Source organism: Carlito syrichta, unplaced genomic scaffold, assembly GCF_000164805.1.
Source record: "Carlito syrichta isolate Samal-C Ts95f unplaced genomic scaffold, Tarsius_syrichta-2.0.1 Scaffold315477, whole genome shotgun sequence".
Lineage (NCBI taxonomy): Eukaryota > Metazoa > Chordata > Mammalia > Primates > Tarsiidae > Carlito > Carlito syrichta.
In genome coordinates this window covers 778,393-798,288 of record NW_007259573.1, presented here as the reverse complement: position 1 = coordinate 798,288, position 19,896 = coordinate 778,393, and the positions used below count along the sequence as shown (strand labels likewise).

Sequence of the window (19,896 nt, the reverse complement as noted above, 5' to 3'; positions counted from 1 at the left end):
TCGACCGGCTGGGTTCTGGTGATCCTTCTGCTTCAGCCTTCCAAGTAGCCGGAAGTACAGGAATGCACAATCACGCCCGGCTAATTTTTTGATTTATTGTAGAGACAAGGTCTTGCCAAGTTGCCCGGGCTGTTCTCAAACCCGCAGACTCACGCAATTCACTTGCCTTGGCCTCCCAAAGTGCTAGGATTACAGGCTGAGCCACCACGCCTGGCCTCTTTTCTTTTCTTTTTTTTTTCTTTCCTTCTTTCTCTCTCCCTCTCCCCAGATTTCACTCTTTTGCACAGGCTTTAGTGCAGTGGCATGATCCTGGCTCACTGCAGCCTCAAACCTCCTGAACTCCAAGTGATCTCCCGCCTCAGCCTCCCAGGTAGTTGGGACTATAGGCATGTGTCACCACACCTGGCTTATTCTTTTAAATTTTTTGTAGCGACAAGATCTCACTCTGTTGCCCAGGATGGTCTATATTTCTTTATAATCTTTTAAATATTAGGGATAGCTGGTATTTCTGCAAACCATTAAGGTTCAGAGATTCCACTTAGGAACAAATTTTCTAGATGTCACTTCCAGTTCACCTGCTGACCATTGTCCATATAGTTTTCTTAGTCCCAAAGAAGAAGTTGAGAAACTGGTATCTGGCATAGGAGAAAGTATTCCCTTTTCTTTTTTCCTTCCAGGTCACCCTTTGAGGATGTTGGGTAAACATCTCTTCATCTGAAGGGCTGCAAGATTGGACAAGAAGGCGGGAGCTACCCAAACAGGCCTGCCCAGCTTCCACTGCCTAAAGGAGCCAGCGGGTAAGAAGAAAAGAGAAGCAGCTCCATGGCCCTGCTGATATAGGTTCGTATTCAAACCTCCTCACTCAGCTGAGTGACCTCCAGTTACCTAACTTCCTGATCCTCAATTGCCTCATCTGTAAAAGGGGCTCAATAGCACTATCTCTCCTATAGGACTTTTTGAGAATCAGAAGTATTACACATAAAAATGCTAGACCCAGCACCCAACAGAGAAACTCCACATCCCTATGAGACTATGCAGCTGGGTAGGAAATCAACCCTGGGAGACTTCTTAGGAGCTGAGCTGGGACTGCCCCTACAAAGTCTGCTAAGTGTAAGTAAGAGTAAGTTGTCTCTGTTTTCCTAACTCTATTCCAGGGGTTGTAAAAGAGTTCTGGGATATTCCTTTCGGATTAAAACTCTCCCAGAAACTGTAAGAAGGATGCATCCCTTCACCGGTCACCCTGGAATATTAAGCCCTGACAGAGATCAAGTCTCTAAAGTGATCTCTGAAGACCAGGGCATAAGGACTGAAATGGAAGGGGCCTTTGGTGACATTCATATCCAAAGACAATTTTAGGGAATGTGGTAACCACGGCCACTGGTGCTCAGTAAAGCCACGTGGACATAGGGCCATGTTGATGCTGCCATCTTCAATGTGCTGAATACCATCCAAGCTGGCAAATGTGAATGAAGACCCAAGATGAGAGGACACAAGTCAGTGCCAGCCGGCCCACAATTCAGAACAGTGTGACAAAGGGACAGAGCAAACCCCGCAACACGGCAGCCACGGGTTCCATCCTAGCATTGCCAGGTACCGGCTGCATGGTCGGGAGTGCTAGCTTACTCTGTATCATCTGTAAAATCATTTCTGTAATACTTTTCAATGTCTTACCAGTCCTAATAATGAAACTCTTTGTCATGGCATAAATCCAAATGGAAAGATGTTGTCATAGAACAAAACTTTAGTTTTAAAAAATGTTTTTCTGCCCAGACTTCTAAGACGTATCTGAGGCTAATGTTTCTTCCTTTAAAAGCAAACTTTGAGAAACACTGACTAGATGCTCTCTTTGAGTTCTTCCTTCCAGACCTAACATCTGCGGTTTCAGAATGGGGTCATCCATTCTTTTCATGCTGACGTGCTTGCCCACAATAATTTAAATGACGTGAAACTATTAGTCATGCCAACATTTTTGACCATGGGGAAAAAAGGTAACAGATATTCAGATGTAGTTCCTCTTCTAGACATTAAAAAAAAAAAGTCTGACTAGCATGGAAATTTATGCAAATTTGACATATAAAAAAAGGAAAAACAGTATATTTTAATATTTGTCTCATTCTATGAAAATAGTTTATTTCAAAACATCACTATATGTATCTGTCCATTTAAAACTGTTATTAGCTATATAACAATGAGCATGGCATGACTGGAGCGAGCTTCTACAGGCCCTCTGCCATACCAGTTGCTCTGCCTCTAAGTGCAAAACCACGAGGAGGCCCAAGGGTCCCAAGGAAGGGTCCTGGGCAATGAAGAGGTAGTGACTCCCAGGTGCTCAGGGGAGCACAGTTTACAATCAGTAAGGATGCATTTCACTATTTGAACAACTGTACCAGTATGAGCTACCTGAAGACCAGCTCTACAGTCCGCAACTCAGTGTTAGAACAAAGAATACTTATACAGAAGGGGAAAGTTACAAGATACTTACAAAGTCAATAATTTTATTATGGAACTCTTGATAGGCCATAGAATTTTTATCTGTCAAGATAAATATATCTGGTACTTGCACGCCAAGCGTTCCAGGGAATATCTTTCCTGAAAGTTAAGAAGAATCTTTTTGAACCATTTGATGTAAAGAGGGTCATTTCCATTTGGTCTTAAATCATAGATTATTTTTTGGAAGTCTCAATATTATATGAGGACACTACAGGCAGTCTGGAAAATAATCCCACTCAACCTAACACAACCATTTTCATTTTCGTATATTTCTACCAGCAATTTCTTCCCGTGCACAGTTTACATCATTGTAATTCCAAGTGTCTCTTTTTACTTATTATTACATAATAAGTATTTTTCTGAATCATTGCTTAGTCTTCATAGCCATCATTTTTAAGGGTTGAATAATTGTCTCTGAAGTATATGTCTCTCTCATTGATGTAGTCACTTTTTGTTATCCAATAACTTAGTGTTTTTACTTATTTAAAAGGAAAAGAAAGAGGTTACAAAGAAAGAGATTACACCTTCATGAATAAACCCTTTTTCTACATTTGTGGTCATTTGCTTAGAGTACCTCCCCAGAAATTAGATTATTAGTACTAAATCTAAGCACTGTGGGGGCTTTTGGTCTATTCTTAGCCCCTGTGGGCAATACAGTGCATTAGTCTCCTATGCAATTGGTCTGCTCTGGCAAGGGAGGATAGTTCTTACTCATTAAAAAAAAAAAAAAAAAAAATTAAAACTCAAGCAGTCAGACAGGCCTTGGACTTTCATTGCACCCAGGTGATCTCGTCAAAAGAAAAGGAAGCTTGGGCCTGACTGTGTGGCTTTAGACCTGTCACCTACTCTGCCTCAGCATCCCCGCTTTTCTCTCCTGGCCTTGGTTGCCTCCAGGTTGCCTTCTACCTCTAGCATTCTGGAATTTCTTTTTATCATCATGTTGAGTTTCCTACTCCACTTTTGGTATGAGAGACAGTGCTCTGCCATGGTTCATCGTGTGTAACTCACCTTTTATACACTTAGAAGAATTATAATAATATCCTTCTAAACACAGGCAAAAATATGTGTTATTCAGATTGACACATGACGAATGATCTTTACAGGAATCAGGCTGGCAAGGAGCGGGGGAACCTTAGAGAAAGTAGAAGAAGTTTAGACATGACAACAGGTAACACCTGGAACCACATTTTCAATCTTCCTGCCTCCCCCTTGAGCACTTTCCATTCCTGGGTTGTGTTATTCTACAACACACCCTCAGGAGAGCTGGAAACAAATATCTGCTTTCTTATGTGTCTAGGCCAGTGGTTGCTGAAATTCTGGAGCTGGGTGCTTGTCAACAGTGAAGGCCAGAGATTAGTGGACAAGGGCCTGCTCCAGAAAGAGATACAGCAGTCTTTTAATCCCAAGGAGTCAGGAATCTTCAGACCTCAAAGGCCCTCCAGAACTTTGATGCATGGTTCTCCAATGCTAGGTAGGGCTCCCCAAAATCATTCTAGATAAGACATCATCCTCTTAGAAAGATATGAATAACCATCTTGTAGGGAAAAGCAATCAAGAAGCTCCAAAAAGAAACAAGATGTCATACCTGGTAAGTATCCTTGGTATACTATCCATAAAAAAAGGACAGGGATAATAAAGGAAAGAATATGGATTAAGTCAGTGAAAAACCTAAGAGGAAGTGATGAGAGGACCCTCTAGCCTCTGGGTTTTTGAGCAGATGACTTGAATAAATGATGACAATAATACTGTAATGGCTTGCGCCCCAATGCCTGAGACTTCCCGGCCAGGCAGGGTGCAGCGTCTTTCTCTCTCTGGAAAACTATGGAATCTGAGGAGAGGAGCTAGGTGAGTGGCCAAACAGTAATCTTGGTGGGCCATTTTCTTCGCTTCTGTCAGGTGAAATGATCCTAAGCTTTGATTTCAGAATAGCAGTATTTGGCAAACTTCAGAGCTGTCTTGAGATCCTTCCAAACCTATACTGTAAAAACTGATTTTTTAAAAAGCTGTACATAAGGCACAATGTGTAAACCTCTCTTTTGTGAATAAAAAACGAGGAGGATACTACAAAGAAACATGTATGCTTGATTTGCATTGGTGATCCCTGAAGGGAGATACAAGAAATTAGCCACAGAAGTTGCCTCTGGGGAAGGAAACTGGGGGTCTGGGTCCCAGGGACTTAGAATAGAAGGAAGACTTAGTTTGAGCTGTTTTTTCCATAATCATGATCCTAATTTGCTCTTACTGAAAAATGAAAAATAAAATAATGTGGGTGAGGATGTAGAAAAACAGAAAGTCGAATTCTTTGGAGTAGGAATGCAAAAAGCACAGTCACTCTGAAAGACAGTTTGGCCGTTGCTTACAAAACAGAATATACTCCTATCAGAAGATCCAGGATTCACTCCCCTTGGCATTTACCCAAAGGAGTAAAAAATTATGGCCACACAAAACCCCGCATACAGATGTTCATAGCAGCTTTGTTCATGAGTGCCAAAACCTGGAAGCAACCAAGACATGGTTCAGTAGGTGAACGGAAGAACAAACTGGCATATTTAGATGGCAGAATATTATTAAATACTAAAAAAAAAGAAAAAGAAAAAAGAGCAATTAAGTCAAAAAAAGACACAGAGGAAGAACATACTACGAAGTGAAAGAAGTGCCTCTCAAAAGTATGATTCCTACTACGTGACACTCTGAAAAAGGCTAAACTATGGAGACTAAAAGGGTCAGTGGTTGCCAGGGGTTAGGGGAGAGGAAAGGATGTGTAGACAGAACACAGAGCGTTTTTAGGGTCATGACCCTGTTAATAGTGGGTGTATGTCATATGTTTGTCCAATCCTGTAACATTTACAACAACAAGCATAAACTCTAATATAAATGGGTCTTTTAAGTGACAATGATGTGTCACTGTAGTTTTGTCAGTTGTCAAAAATGCACCACTCTGGTGGGTGATGCTGACAATGCATGCGTGGGGGCAGGGAGTAAATGAGAAACCTACCTGCCTCTCAGTTTTGCTGTGGATCTAAAACTGCTCTAGAAATAAAGTCTATTACATTTTTTTAAAAGAGAAAAACAGACTATATTAGACAAAAAGAGGCATAGTGCCATATCTTATAAACTACAGTAAGGGTCACCCCTCTGACAAGGTGTGAGCTGATCTTTTAAGGAAAGTAAATGACATTTTTAAAAAGTTTTAACCATGGCCGGGCTCAGCCTGTAATCCCCGTACTTGGGAAGGCCAAGGCAAGTGGATTGCCTGAGCCCGCGGGTTCGAGACCCACCCGGACAACTTGATGAGACCTCATCTCTACAATAATTAAAAAAAAAAAAAAATTAGCCAGGCGTGGTAGCACGCGCCTGTAATTCCGGCTACTTGGAAGGCTGAGGCAGAAGGATTGCCAGAGCCCAGCGGGTTGAGGCTGCGGTGGCTGGGAGTATGCCACTGCACTCCAGTCTGGGTGACAGAGGGAGACTCCATCTCAAAAAAAAATTTTTTTTAACCATATCACAAGGAGGATTTGGAAAATCTTAGGAAAGAAAATGAATGCATCTCCTCTCTGGAGACACCCACCAAATAACTCTCGGTGTGCTTTCTCTTTAGCAATGAAGGCAGATTTGTTAACTTGTTCTGTGGCCAGGAATTGATTAAGTCACAGGATGTTACAGCTGGAAAGGATTTGGGCGGTTCAGTCACATCTTATTGCAGATGAGTGAGCTGACGCCAAGAGAGAACTGATTTGCCCCATGTCTCATGGCTAGCGCAGGAACCAGAACCAGGAAGACTGCCTTACTCTGAGAGAATGTCTGGAGAAGCAGAAATTGCTTAGAAAAGCCCCCTTTCCTGATTCAGTAGAGCTGATTGTGTAGCTGTCCCATTTGACCTCTCCTTCAGAGTGGCCCCTCCAAACAGGAAAGAGGATTGTGGAGTGGGATCTTAGATGAAACCTCTAGCTGTATTTGCCTAGGCACTCATTTTCTTCGATCTATCAGAGAACATTGGGGAAGCTGTCAGAAGTAAGTATAAGAAAACATCGACTTGCTCTTTCACCTTGGGCAAGTCATTGCCCTTGTTGGGTCTCAATTTTCCAGTTTGAGAACGACAGGGTTTAACTATACTCTTTAGACTCTAACGTTTGAGGATTCTTCTGGACGAGGGTCTGGCAAACTATGGCTCAGGAATCATGTGATTCATCATCTGGTTTTGTAAATAAAGTTTTATTGGAGAAAATCCAGGTTCATTCATTGATATATTTGCTACAGCTACTTTCAAGCTAAAATAGCAAAGTGCAGTAGTTGCCGCAAAGACTCTTCGTGGTCTACAAATCCGTCCAGCCTTTATTGATGAAGTGTCATGACCCCTGTTCTAGACCAAGCGTGGGGACACGAACCAAATGGTTTCTGTTCCAATAACTTTGGCTTGAGGTCACTCATCAACTCTTAGACAGTGGACCCAAAACACCTGTCCTTTGAATGATAACCCTGTCATGCCTAGGACTATTTGAGGACTGCTATTGTTTGACTTCCTAGCCCTCAAGTTCCAATTCCATGACTTGGCTCAAATTCAGATTGTGATCAGCTATCAATTTACCTTGAGAGTAAAACTAACTTCTTCCTTGCCTGAGTAGGGTGGCTCAAGCCTGTAATCCCAGCACTTTGGGAGGTTGAGGCGAGAGGATTGCCTGAGCTCAGGGATTCGAGACAAGCCTAACTTGGCGAGACCTTGTCCCTACAATAAGTCAAAAATATTAGCTAGGCATGGTAGCATGCACCTGTAGTTCTGGCTACTTGGAAAACTGAGGCAGAAGGGTCACCGGAGCCCAGCAGGTTGAGTCTGCAGGGGCCGTGAGCATGCCACTGCACTCCAGCCTGGGCAACACAGTGAGACTCCGACTAAAAAAAAAAAAACAACAAAAAAATGAACTTCTTCCTTAGGTAGACCAGGGAGGTAACCCAGGAGGGCTAGAGGGTTAGTGCTTGTTTAGACCTATCTTCTCAAAGAAGCTGGAGCTATTTCCAAAAAAACCCCGCGATAAGAGAGCTATAGAGGGAGCTTTGGCAAAGTTAAGTTCATAAAACAATGCTGCACATCTAGCAAATAGCTTGAGGTAGGATGCGTAGGAAGAAAAGAGAACTGAAGGAGCTGAGGGTAATCTTTGACAGTCTCTGACGTCACTACTAGCCTTTGCGACTCAGATTGTTAGACCCACGGTTCACATCCAAGGACACCTTGGGCCACTCTGTATCTACTTTCCTACCCCCCATAACACGCTCACCTACCACCCTCCACTAAGTTATGCTCCCTTAATGAGGAGTCTTTGAGGGACTCATTCTTACCTATGGAGGGAGTGCTCGTGTCTGAAGGGGTACTGTTGTTGGGAGGCAGTGGTGACAGAGGTCCGGGATTAGTCCCTGAGGAACTGTCGTCTGTGACTGGGGACATTTCACTTTGCGTTTTGGTAGAAACATCATTTGTAGATGAAGGGATGGTGGAAAATGCAGTTAATGAATTTGCATCTGTGGTGGATTCACTTTCTGTAGGAGTAGATGTGGGATTTTTGGAGGAATGAGCTGAGTTAGCTGTGGGGGAATCAGCTGAGTTAGCTGTGGGGGAAGCAGGCGGAGTAGATGCTGGGAGAGGTGTAGCGGGACTATTTTTGGCAGTTGATGGGGGGGAATCACTTGCAGCATCTGTGGGTGTAGAGCCAGGTTGGGTGCTTTGGCTGGTGGCTGGAGGAACAAACCAAATTTCAGAAGTCAGCACGTTGAGTAAACAATGGCATACCACATTAATTAGTACCCACCTCATTTTTTCCTGCAAAAATGAATATATATGACTACATTCAAAATGAAAATACACGACTATTTCTAAACATAAAGAAAACTCACACTAAATAAAAATCAAATAGCTAAAACTGGAAACACATTATTGAAAAATATGACACATAGTTAATATTTATTAAGATGAGTGCCATGAAGTAATATCATTTATGTCTTGTAGTTGTAGAATTGTCAATATGGGTTTCATATTTCTAAGATAGTTGGGCATGGTGACTCAATCTCAGCACTTGGGAGGCTGAGGCAGGTGGATCCCTGGAGGCCAGGAGTTCACGATCAACCTGGGCAACATAGCAAGATCCCCTCTCTACTTTTTTAAAAAAATTAGCCAGGTGTGGTGCACCTGTAGTCCTAGCTACTCAGGAGGGAGGCTGAGGCTGGAGGATTGCTTGAACACAGGAGTTTCAGGCTGCAGTGAGCAATGATTGTGCCACTGCACTCCAGACTGGGAGACAGAAGGAGACCCTGTCTCTAAATAAAATAAAATCCTCAGATGATCCTCAGTGAGGACAATCGGGGGTGCCACAAGGTGGCACTGTGACTACCCAGAAGTGGACTTTTTGTCTTTCTACACTTCAGGCAACTGCCGTTTTCCATTACATGGTGTTTTCTCTGTTGACAGATTGAGGGAGGGAAAGACTGAGAATGAGTCATTTTTAAAATGACGGAAAAAAGCCTTACTAAGTGCTTATTAAACTTCCTCCAAAATTTTTTCTAGTAGTGTTCACCCATGAACAATTCTAGACACGTGGACTTTCAAAAGTGTAAGGTGAAGAAATGATCTTTGCCCTATGGGCTGTGATTGTCATCAAAGCTGCATTTTTACAACTTTTAGAAACCCCTGGACACATGAAGTTGTAAACTCTTAGTGATCCAGTGACCTTTATTCTATAAACTTAAATTGTCTCTAAGAACTCTGACCCTGACAACAGGTTTAAAAGTATTTATTAAGCCGGGCTCGGTGGCTCAGCCTGTAATCCCAGCACTTTGGGAGGTTGAGGTGAGTGGATTGCCTGAGCCCGCGGGTTCAAGACCTGCGGGCAACTTGGCGAGACCTCGTCTCTACAATAAATCAGAAAATTAGCTGGGCGTGGTAGTGCGCGCCTGTAATTCCAGCTACTTGGGAGGCTGAGGCGGAAGGATTGCCGGAGCCCAGCAGGTCGAGGCTGCAGTGATCGGGAGCGGCCACTGTACTCCAGTCTGGGTGACAGAGTGAGACTCCAACTCAAAAAGAAAAGAAAAGAAAAGAAAAAATTTGGCCAGGTGTGGTGGCGCATGCTTGTAGTCCCAGTTCCTGGGGAGGTTGAGGGGGAAAGATGACCTGAGCCCAGAGGTTAAGGTTGTGGTAAGCTGCAATCGTGCCACTGCACTCCAGTCTAGGCAACAAAGGGAGACCTTGAGTCAAAAAAGAAAGAAAAGAAAAAGAAACAATTTTAGTGAGGAAGCAACTCCTCAACCCTGGAATACAGAGAATTGCTGAAGATGCTACCTGATTCTCCCATGGGTCTGTGAGCCCCTTGAGGGCAGAGTCTGGCTCTTCACCTTGAACAGGGTTTGGCTAACATAGTCATTCAGAAAGAGATCAGCTATTGGTCTTCTTGGGGCAAGAAAATAGGTCACCAGCTGGCAGTGCTGACTGCTACCACCCCTGTTCCTGCTACTACTCTCCTTTACCAAGTGCTTACCCTGCGCCCAACAGGGTAACAGAGAGGAGTGCCCACGCTCGAGAGGAAAGGCCACCAATACTCGGAGAGCTTAAGGGATTTGCCCAGAGGCAAAGCCAGTCTTGTGACATGCCAGTGTCTTAACTACCATTTGGTTAAGGAGTTGTAGGAGAGGCCATCTAGTTAATGAAAATGCCAAGAAGTCCCAGAGGAGCAAACACATAGAAAGAAAATTGAGAAAATCAGAGATTGGAATAAAAGCGTGGAAGTAGATGTGATTTCCGTGGTGTCCTCCATCAGTGGGGAAGCAGTGAGAATGGCCAGGGAAACTCTGGAGAGAAAAAAGGGGCTTGGCAGGCTGTGAGTGCAAATGGCCCTAACCCCAGCAGACCCTGAATGGCTTGCTTCAGAAATGTTCTTTCCCTGTTAGTGCTAAAAAACCAATGTGTTTCTGTAGAAAGCACAGAATGAATTGGGACTTCTTAAGAGGTTTTCTGCAGGTCTTTGGAATGATGCTATGGAGTTTTGGACTCAGTGTTTTATTTACTTTGGTTTCTTTCTTTCTTTTTTGACGAGATTTCAATTCAGAATACTCAATTCATTTTTTGTTTTGTTTTGTTGTTGTTGTTGTTGTTTTTGAGTTGGAGTCTCACTCTGTCACCCAGACTGGAGTGCAGTGGCCTCTCCCGGCCACCGCAGCCTCGATCTGCTGGGCTCCAGCGATCTTTCCGCCTCAGCCTTCCAAGTAGCTGGAATTACAGGTGCGCGCTGCCATGCCCAGCTAATTTTTTGATTTATTGTAGAGATGAGGTCTCGCCAAGTTGCCCAGGCGGGTCTTGAACCCGCAGGCTCAGGCAGTCCTCTCACCTCAGCCTCCCAAAGTGCTGAGATTACAGGCTGAGCCACCGAGCACGGCTTCAATTCATTTTTATAAAAGAGACATATCCCAAGCTGATAGCTATTCATTGCTGTGAATGACTTACAGTATGGTTTTTTTTTTAAACTAAAATATAGATATGTGTGTGTGCATATGTTTTATCTGAGGGTTGTACAGATGTCAGGGAGACAGTTTAGAGCTGACATCCCAGGCTTAAATTATCTGCTAAAAATACCCAAGAGGAATTGTAAAATAATCTACTCTGTTCAACGTATAGTTAATAGAACTATATTAAGGCATCTAAATGGTAACAATAGCTTTAATATTTTTATTTCCTCGGGTTCTAGAGCTTCTAAATGACACAACGGTCATAAAATGCCCATGAGGGGTACAAATCATAGGCTTACATGGAAAAAAAAAATATGCCCTGACCTGGCTGCTTTCTGGAGAACACTCCATAACTGCCACCCCTGTCCAGGGCACATCTGTAGCTGCTCAGTTCAAAGCTAGCTGAAAGTCACAGTAAAATGCCTTTCTTCCAGATCTAAATTTTTCACTTTTAGGTGATGTTGGTTTCCAAGGGTACCCATCAGATTCTGTGGAGTAAAGCAACCCTAACCTCTCAGAGAAAGCAAAGACAACTCGAAAGTTTTACCCATTAAAGGGAATTTGAAAGCTCCCTGCACATTTCTTGCATCAGTTTTGGTAAATCCTTAGGAAGGTGTTACGGCAGTCAAGGTGCCATGCATGGGGCCAGGGGGTTTAAGGCGTGTGGAGTGTACTTCCTGCCCTTGCTTGCTAAGAGTCTGAGATGAAACTCATTTTTGAAGTAATAATTCGTTATACATCCCTATACAATCCTTAACGTTTCATAGAAAAAGACACTGGTTTTTTTTCAAAGACAAACCTTGATAGCCATCAAACTGTCCTTGATAGTGTACCTGGGAGTAAGTTGTGAAAATGGGGGAAGGTGTGGGAAGGCTGACAATGCTCACTTTTTGTTTCATGCACATCTGTAGGGTTTGAATTTGTTTCAGTGGGTCTGCATGACTTGTATAATTTTTTTAAACAAAGAAGAGCAAAGCAAAACCAAAGTTTGAAAACTGGATTCAAGTGAGGACATGATCAAAAGTGTTCAGGGTAATCGTCTGTGGAACCCTTACTGTATACCAGGCAGAATTCCTGGCATGTCACACACTGTCATGTAATCGTTTCAGTCACGCTTCAGGATGGGAATTTTCCCTTTATTATTACACAGGGAGAAAGCGAGGGCAGAAACACTGCACACGCACAAGTGGTGCCATGTCATTTAAATCCCTGCCTGCCTCATTTCAAATTCTGTGTCCTTCCCTGTACTTTTCCAAGCTATTTGCCCCGTATCCTGCATTCCTGGTCCTAGAAATATCCTCCCCACTCCCCTAAGTCACCCTGAGACACAGTGATTTCTGATTTCCCGATTTCTGTCCATCTCTCCATCCCCTCCCATCCAAACTCCTCTCCCACTCCCTTTTTTTACTTCTGTCTTACAAAGGGAAGCCCTTTCTAATAGTGTCTCCTCAAAGTCAGACAAACCTTACCCATTCTTACTCAGTCCCAAAGGCAGGACTGTGACATTTGCCCCCAGGGCTGACAGGGGAAATCTGGTGATGACCGTCTTCCCTAGTCTTCCCTCTCAGGAACTTAACACCAGCTCTCAAAAAAGTCGGATCCAGACCCCACTCATTCCAGTTCTCTAAAATGGGTTTCCGTTCCTTCTCACACTTCTGTTCCTTTCTGCAAGAAGTTTCTAGATTTCAACTCATTAACCCTCACGTCTCAGGTGCATAGATGATCTTCCTCACACGCAGCCCACAGAACCCTTCCTAACTCAGAGCAGAAAGTACACATCTGTAATCTAATCAGCATGACAATTATCCTCTTGTTGTCAAGTATCCTCAAATTCAGTACATTTGCAAAAGGAATCTTTTTCTCTGATTATCATGGGAAGGGATCCAGACCACTATAGTAGGGCACCAGGCCCTTGGAACCTGCTAGGTGCTTTTGTTGTTGTTGTTGTTGTTTTGATCTGGAGTACAGTGGCACACAGCTACTGCAGCCTCGACCTACTGGACTCAGGCAGTCCTTCTGCCTCAGCCTTCCAAGTAGCTGGAACCACAGGCAACACCACCATGCCCAGTTAATTTTTTTATTTACTGTAGAGACGAGGTCCTGCCATGTTACCCAGACTGGTCCCGAATCTCTGGGCTCAGGCAATCCTCTTGCCTCTGCCTCCCAAAGTGCTGGGATTACAGGCATGAGCCACCATGCCCAGCTTACTAGGTGCTTCTTCCCTGGCCTCAGAAACTCATAGAGACAAACCTTGGGTTTGCTGAACCCCGAAGTCTTCGTCCATAAACTTCTTTCGCGACTGCCCTATCTTCCCAACATAGACCAAAATGCCTGTCTTTGAGCTGAGTTGAAGAGGAAACTTCATTTACAAAGGTGACTACAAGTTGGGCTGTGAGAATTTGTAGCTGTAAGCCTGCAGATTCTACTCAAAACAGCCACATGATTAGAAGAAGGAAAATTAGAAAAATGTTCCTTACCTGAGTTTACAAAAAGAAGAGCAAGAAGAGTGAGTTGAGGGAAGGCTTTCATTTTAGCTGTTCTTGCTTGGTAATCCAAAGAGGAAATGACTTCCCTCCCCAGTTACAATTAGTTTGAACTCTCTTTCAGGTACAAAGTCCAGTCATTAACTGACGTCAAACCAGCCAACGGCAATTATAGTTAGCATTGGGTCATATACCATAGGTCTATTCTGAGCTTTCGAGATAGAAGAGGTGAACTTGGCCTTACGGATTATTTTTTTGACTTAACATATAGAATAACTCAGGGCATTCTAAATATACTTTTGAGGTTGGGTTGGGAGAATTTGGTTAATCTCTTGATATCCCAAATGCCACCAAACTATCACCTTTTAGGAAGTTATCATTCCCTTAAACACTCAATAATATAGGCTCTATCCACCCCTATTTAAGTGCATGAAACCCAGTTTTTCTCCAGCTATAATTCTGAGCATCCCTGAAGGGGACTTGCATGTGTCCGTAAACTGTTGCTTGAGTTTTGTCACCTTAAGCTGTAAGACTACCACTCTGCGCCTCTCTGATGGTCACTTCCAGCAACTTCATAATCACATCTCCAAACTTCCGTGACCCTCTCCACATTTCACCATGCCTGAACACAATCCCTCAGTCACGATCCCAAACACAATTAGCATCAAATAAAGTGCAGAAAAGGGAAACACTTAAAATAGATGATCTTATCTCTTTGTTCCTGGTTATTCATTGACCTTGACTCCCACCTCTCAGTTCCCTTACTCACCCTCTTGTTCCTTAGCCCAGACCTCTCACCATGTTTCAGGAACAAGCTCTATAATTTGGATTAAGGTCTTCTTAATCCAGTTCTCTCTCCTTGAAGTCCAGGGCCCCAATCTTTCCACGTTCAGCCCCAGCCAGAGGAATAAAAACCAGTAAAAACCTTGTGAATTTGGGCCAGAGTTTTAACTCTGACCTTAATGAAAACCACTTTTATTTTTTGTAATATCCACTCAAGAATAAGATTGGGGTCAGCTCGGAGGAGGGAAAGATAACAACTCTTTTCGGTAGTCCCGAATCCTGGTTCATCCAACACCAGCTGCTTTTACTATGCCAACAAAGTTCAACACTAACGAGATCAGAATTCTGTACCTGAGATGCACCAGGAAGCAAGTCAGTGCCATGTTTGTGATGGCCCTTAATATTGGCCCCCTGGTTCTGTCTCCCAAAAGGTTGGTGATTACGTTGCAAAGGTAACCTGTAACTGAAAGGGTCTGAGGATTATAGTGAAATTGACCATTCAAGATAGATAGACCCAGACTGTGGTGGTACCTTCTGCCTCTGCCCTGATCATCAAAGAACCACCAAATGATCTCAAGGAAGCACCGAGAGAGAGAAACAGAAGAACATTAAATACACTGTAAATATCACTTTTGATGTGACTGTCAACATTGCCCAACAGATGTGGCACCGATCTTTAGCTAGAGAATTCTCTGGAACCATTAGAGAGATCCAGGGGACTTCTCAGTGTGTGGGCGGCAACGTTGATGGCCACCACCCTGATGATATCATAGATGACATCAACAGTGGTGCAGTGGAATGCCCAGCTAGCTAAGAAGCACACAGGAAATATTTCAATAAAGGGTCATTTGGCACTCAAGATAAAAAAAAAAAGAATAAGATTTGGAGTTTGTTCTCATGTAGCTGAGGTGCCCATTTAAATATTTGTCCAAAGCAAAGACACTTCTAAAGCCCCATCATGTTGTGCTGTGTTATTCTCAGCTCGAATGACCGCTGGCACCAGGATTTAAACAAAAGATCGATTTTTCTTTTAAAACTAACTTTATTGAGATGTAATTTACACAAATAAATTGTATCTATTTAAAGTGTACAATCCAATGAGTTCTGTTGATGTACAAGGAAGGCCCCCCCAAAACCTGGAATTATTTTTTGGAGGGGCCCCTTATAGTACTGTCTTCCCCCACTAGGTAAGAGTTCTAGGAACCCATCACATCAGTGTACCCACTAGCATTATGTGAGGCTGTGTTCAGCTTCAGTGAGTTTTTTGTGGAGATTCTTTCAACGCATTTGCCCATTTCATGACAGGTGATTTATGAGTGCACCTGCCTACAGCATGCCGAAAATGGCATGACCCCATGTCCCACCCTCCCTGTTCACTCGATCTCATCCCAAGCGACATTTTTTTTGTTTCCCCAGATGAAAAAAGTCCTCCAAAAGAAACGCTTTGCTGATGTCGAAGAGGTGAAACAAAAAACACAGAAACATCTAAAGGCATCAAAACTGACGAGTTCAAAACCTGTTTTGAGCAGTGGATAAAGCATCTTCACAGCTGTATTGCATCAAGTAGTACTTTGAAGGTGACTTGAAGTTTAAACATATAAGAATCAATGCACAATTTTTAGAAATAAATTCTGTCTTGGGGGGGTTCCTCTAATTTATATACATATGAGTGTGTGTGTATATAATATTTTCTCCCTTTCTGCCATTTTTACATGGCATTTTCAACCTACTGTATTCACTTTATAAAGGCCAAACCAGGAACCCAGGAAAACTGAAAAATGGTCTAAGATCACATAAGTAGGCCAGGTTTGGTGGCTCAGCCTCTAATCCCAGCACTTTGGGAGGCCAAGGCAAGTGGATTGCCTGAGCCCGTGGGTTCGAGACCAGCCCAGACAACTTGGTGAGACCTCGTCTCTACAATAAATAAAAAATTAGCCGGGCATGGTAGCACACGCCTGTAGTTCCAGCTACTTGGAAGCCTGAGGCAAAAGGATCACCAGAGCCCAGTAGGTCAACACTGAGGTGTCCATTAGTGTGCCACTGCACACCAGCCTGGGCAACATAGTGAGACTTCAACTCAAAAAACAAAAGGTCACATAAGTAGCTGCAGGATCTCACATGCAGAGTCTCCTAATCCAGGAAGAGCCTTCTGTGCCTTATCCTGTATTGGATTCACAATATCAGGGGAGTAGTGCCCACAGGGCTCTATCACCAATGTCTATCACTAACGCTATCATGTTACAACAGTGTCAATATTTACCATGGCTTTCTATGCCACTTCTCTGCCAAGCATAGAACGAAGAGTATGACCAGACAGGGATGGGGCACCGCCAAGCATCTGGCTTCCTGACTCTTCCCTTGCTTTATCTGGAAAAACATGGGCAGTAAGAAAGTCAGGCAGTCGTGAAGATATACGTCAGATATATGTCAGCAATAGCTCTTTCTTATGCCCCTTCCAGACTCGATCCACAGCAGACTTCGACCCTCCAGGATTACGGAGACAGGGTACACAGAGCTTTTCATCAAGGGGAGATTCTTCCTCCTCACTGCCGATATTTCCCTCTCTGTGGCATGAGCTCAGTTCCCACTGTGCTCCTGGCCTCTCAGCATGTCTTTATTCATTTTGACCTAAGTGAAGTGTAGTGAGTTATTTCAGACAAATAAACTGAGAATATTCACCTCACATCTGGCATTTTCCCTCTGGGGAAAGAACCTGGGTTCAGGACTATTGTACCTGAGAAGGTAAGGATTCAGTATCAGGAAGTGGAAGCCCTAAGCCACATTCTCCAAAATAAACTCCTTTTTTTTTTTTTTTTTTTTTTTTTTGAGTTGGCGTCTCACTCTGTCGCCCAGACTGGAGTGCAGTGGCTGCTCCCGGCCACCGCAGCCTCGACCTGCTGGGCTCTGGCGATCCTTCCGCCTCGGCCTTCCGAGTAGCCGGAATTACAGGTGCGTGCTACCACGCCCGGCTAATTTTTTGATTTTTTATTGTAGAGATAAGGTCTCGCCTGTCCAGGCGGATCTCGAACCTGTGGGCTCAGGCAATCCACTCACCTCAGCCTCCCAAAGGCGCGGGATTACAGGCTGAGCCACCGAGCCCGGCTAATAAACTCCTTTTAAAAGTAATATTTTGAGATCTAAAAATTGGCCTTCCATATGACCCTGGAATCCCCCTATTGAAAATATACCCAGAAGAACTCAAATCACGCTATGAAAAAGATACCTGCACGTGTATGTTTATCACACAGCATTGTTCACAATAGCAAGAACATGGAACCAACCGTGCTGCCCATCAAAAGAGGACTGGATTTTTTAAAATGTGGTACATATACATGATGGAATATTAGGTAGCCATAAACAAGGGCAAAATCATGAACTTCACGGCAACCTGGATGGACTTAGAGTCTATGATACTGAGTGATCTTTCACAGAAATAAATAACCGAGTATCACATGTTGTCACTCATAAGCGGACCTTGAACAATTATCGTAATACTATAAGAAAAGGATTGGCTAGCTGGGCATGGTGGCGCATGCCTATAGTTCCATTACTTGGAGGACTGAGGCGGAAGGATCGCCTGAGCCTAGCAGGTCGAGGCTGTGGTGGTTGTGAACCTGCTACTGCACTCTAGCCTGAGCGACAGAGTGAGACTCCAACTCAAAAAAAAAAAAGAAAAGAAAAGAAAAGAAAAGGATTGGCAGTAGAGGGAAACCGCTGGGAGGGGGGTAGGGAAGCAGGATTGGCAGTAGTGGGAATCTACCGAGGAGGGGGGCACATACTTGATCAACAAGGGTACCTGCATAATGAACATTTGTATACCTAACCCTGAATTGTATCCCATATCTTTAAAATAAAATTTTTTACAGTAATATTTTGTCTTAATCTCTCATATTCTTTATCTTCTCACATAATTCAAAACATGGGCAGGTAAAAGGGGTTTATTAGCACAAACAAGCTATATTCTAAATATGTATCTGTATGTCAAGAACACAGGCTCCATTTTCCCATGGAAACAATAATATATGTAGGTAACTTTGTCACCAAGTCAGCTGAAGGAGCTAAGTTTACCCATAATTACCTAGTCACAAAAGAACTGTTGTTCAGGGTGAGCTTCTCAATGATTCTACTGGCTGTGAAGAGAAACAAGTCATGCCCATTAAACCTAAAGCAATATCTGCCTGATCAGATAGGTAAACCGAAGAGAGCTATATCAAAGCCTTTTAGGATTGGAATGTGAGTCATTAAGAACTACTGTGATTCTGCAACATGGTGGTACCATGACATGACTCTGGAGGATCATTAAAAACCTAAAATCTCTGTTAAGATCAAATAATGAGACCTATAGTTTTTTTTTTCTGTCTATAGAATCAAATGTTGTAAATACATTTTAAGCTCTAATTTCACTATTTCCAGACTCTTGATAGAGGTATACACACTGATACTATTTATTAATGTCACATTTAGATAATACTTCATTAGAACTTTTTCCTCTCTAATCCAGGAAACCATTCCCAGAGACACAGCTTATGGATAAGCAATATTCCCAACTCCACTGTCTAGTTGATGACCCTTTGACAGAACCATTCCCAATCCAGGCATTTATACCCACGGAAATGAACTTTCCAGCTAATGCTTCCTTTACATGAAGAGCATGCAGGAGGTTGTTCAATTGACACCAGAAACTTGAGGCATCTCTGTGCATCCACCAGGTATGGCAGATGGAGCCATGACCAAGACAGTGAAGGTCTCAACTCTCCTGGAACTTCTTTGAGCTGATGGGTAGTAGGGGCGGGCAGAAAACCAATAGGTGAATAAAATGTTTCAGAGATTGAGAAATGCGATGAAAAAAAATAAAACACAACAATGGGCTGACTTGTGGGGTACAGAGTGCTACTTTAAATAGAATGGGCAGCAGAATCTTTTTGCAAGAGCTAATGCCCGAACTGAGACCTGCTGTGGAGAAGAAGCCCATCATTCAAACATCAGAAAAAGAGCCTTTCTGGCAGAAAGAACAGTAAGTGCAAAGACCCTGAGGCCAGAACAAGTTTGGCGTGTTTGAGGAGCACTGTGATTGAGGAGGAGACTGTGGGAGATGGTCTCAGAGAGGCAGACAGGGGCCTGATCTTGCAGGATCTTACAGGCTGTAAGGGAAGGGAGTGTGGATTTTATTCCAAGCACAGCGGCAGGAGACCACGGGAAGATTTATGCAGAAGAAAGGAGAGGGAGAGGTCTTCCATAGTGGCCTTGTCTGGAAGAACTGCCTTACTCGCCTGACTCTGTCCAGCCCCAGTTCAGTTCCTTCACAGTCCTCATCACAATATGAAGTTACTCTGCCTCTTTGCTGGTTTAGTGCTCTATTGTCTTTCTCCTGTGGGAGTTCACTCCTCTGCTGTCCCTAGGACCAGAAGAGCTGGCACATAGCAGGTCTCAGTAAATATTTACTAAAGAAAAGAATGAATGCTGTCCAATTTGTTCTAGGTGCAGGGAGCAGGGGAGCAAAATAAATAAGACATAGTCCTGGGTCTTTGGACTCAACATGCATGTGGGTAGTTTATTTTCCAAAAGTTGGTTGTCATCATCAAGTTATTTACAAAAGAGAAAATACAATTAGTAAACAAATATGTGGGGGAAATAGTTAATATTTTCCACCTTTTAAGAA

At 43.3% G+C, this 19,896-nt stretch overlaps 1 protein-coding gene across 1 annotated transcript in view; it reads right to left on the bottom strand.

Annotated features, from left to right (window-relative positions):
• Positions 1–13,500, bottom strand: part of MUC13 (mucin 13, cell surface associated) — a 31,311-nt gene extending 17,811 nt beyond the window's left edge. Inside the window, exons 1-3 of the mRNA XM_021706354.1 lie at positions 13,449–13,500; positions 3,499–3,621; positions 2,483–2,589 (exon numbers count right to left, since the gene is read on the bottom strand). Coding sequence (XP_021562029.1) covers positions 2,483–2,589; positions 3,499–3,621; positions 13,449–13,500 — 282 coding nt within the window. The remainder of the gene's footprint in view (positions 1–2,482; positions 2,590–3,498; positions 3,622–13,448) is intronic.
• Between the last annotated feature and the right edge of the window lie 6,396 nt (positions 13,501–19,896).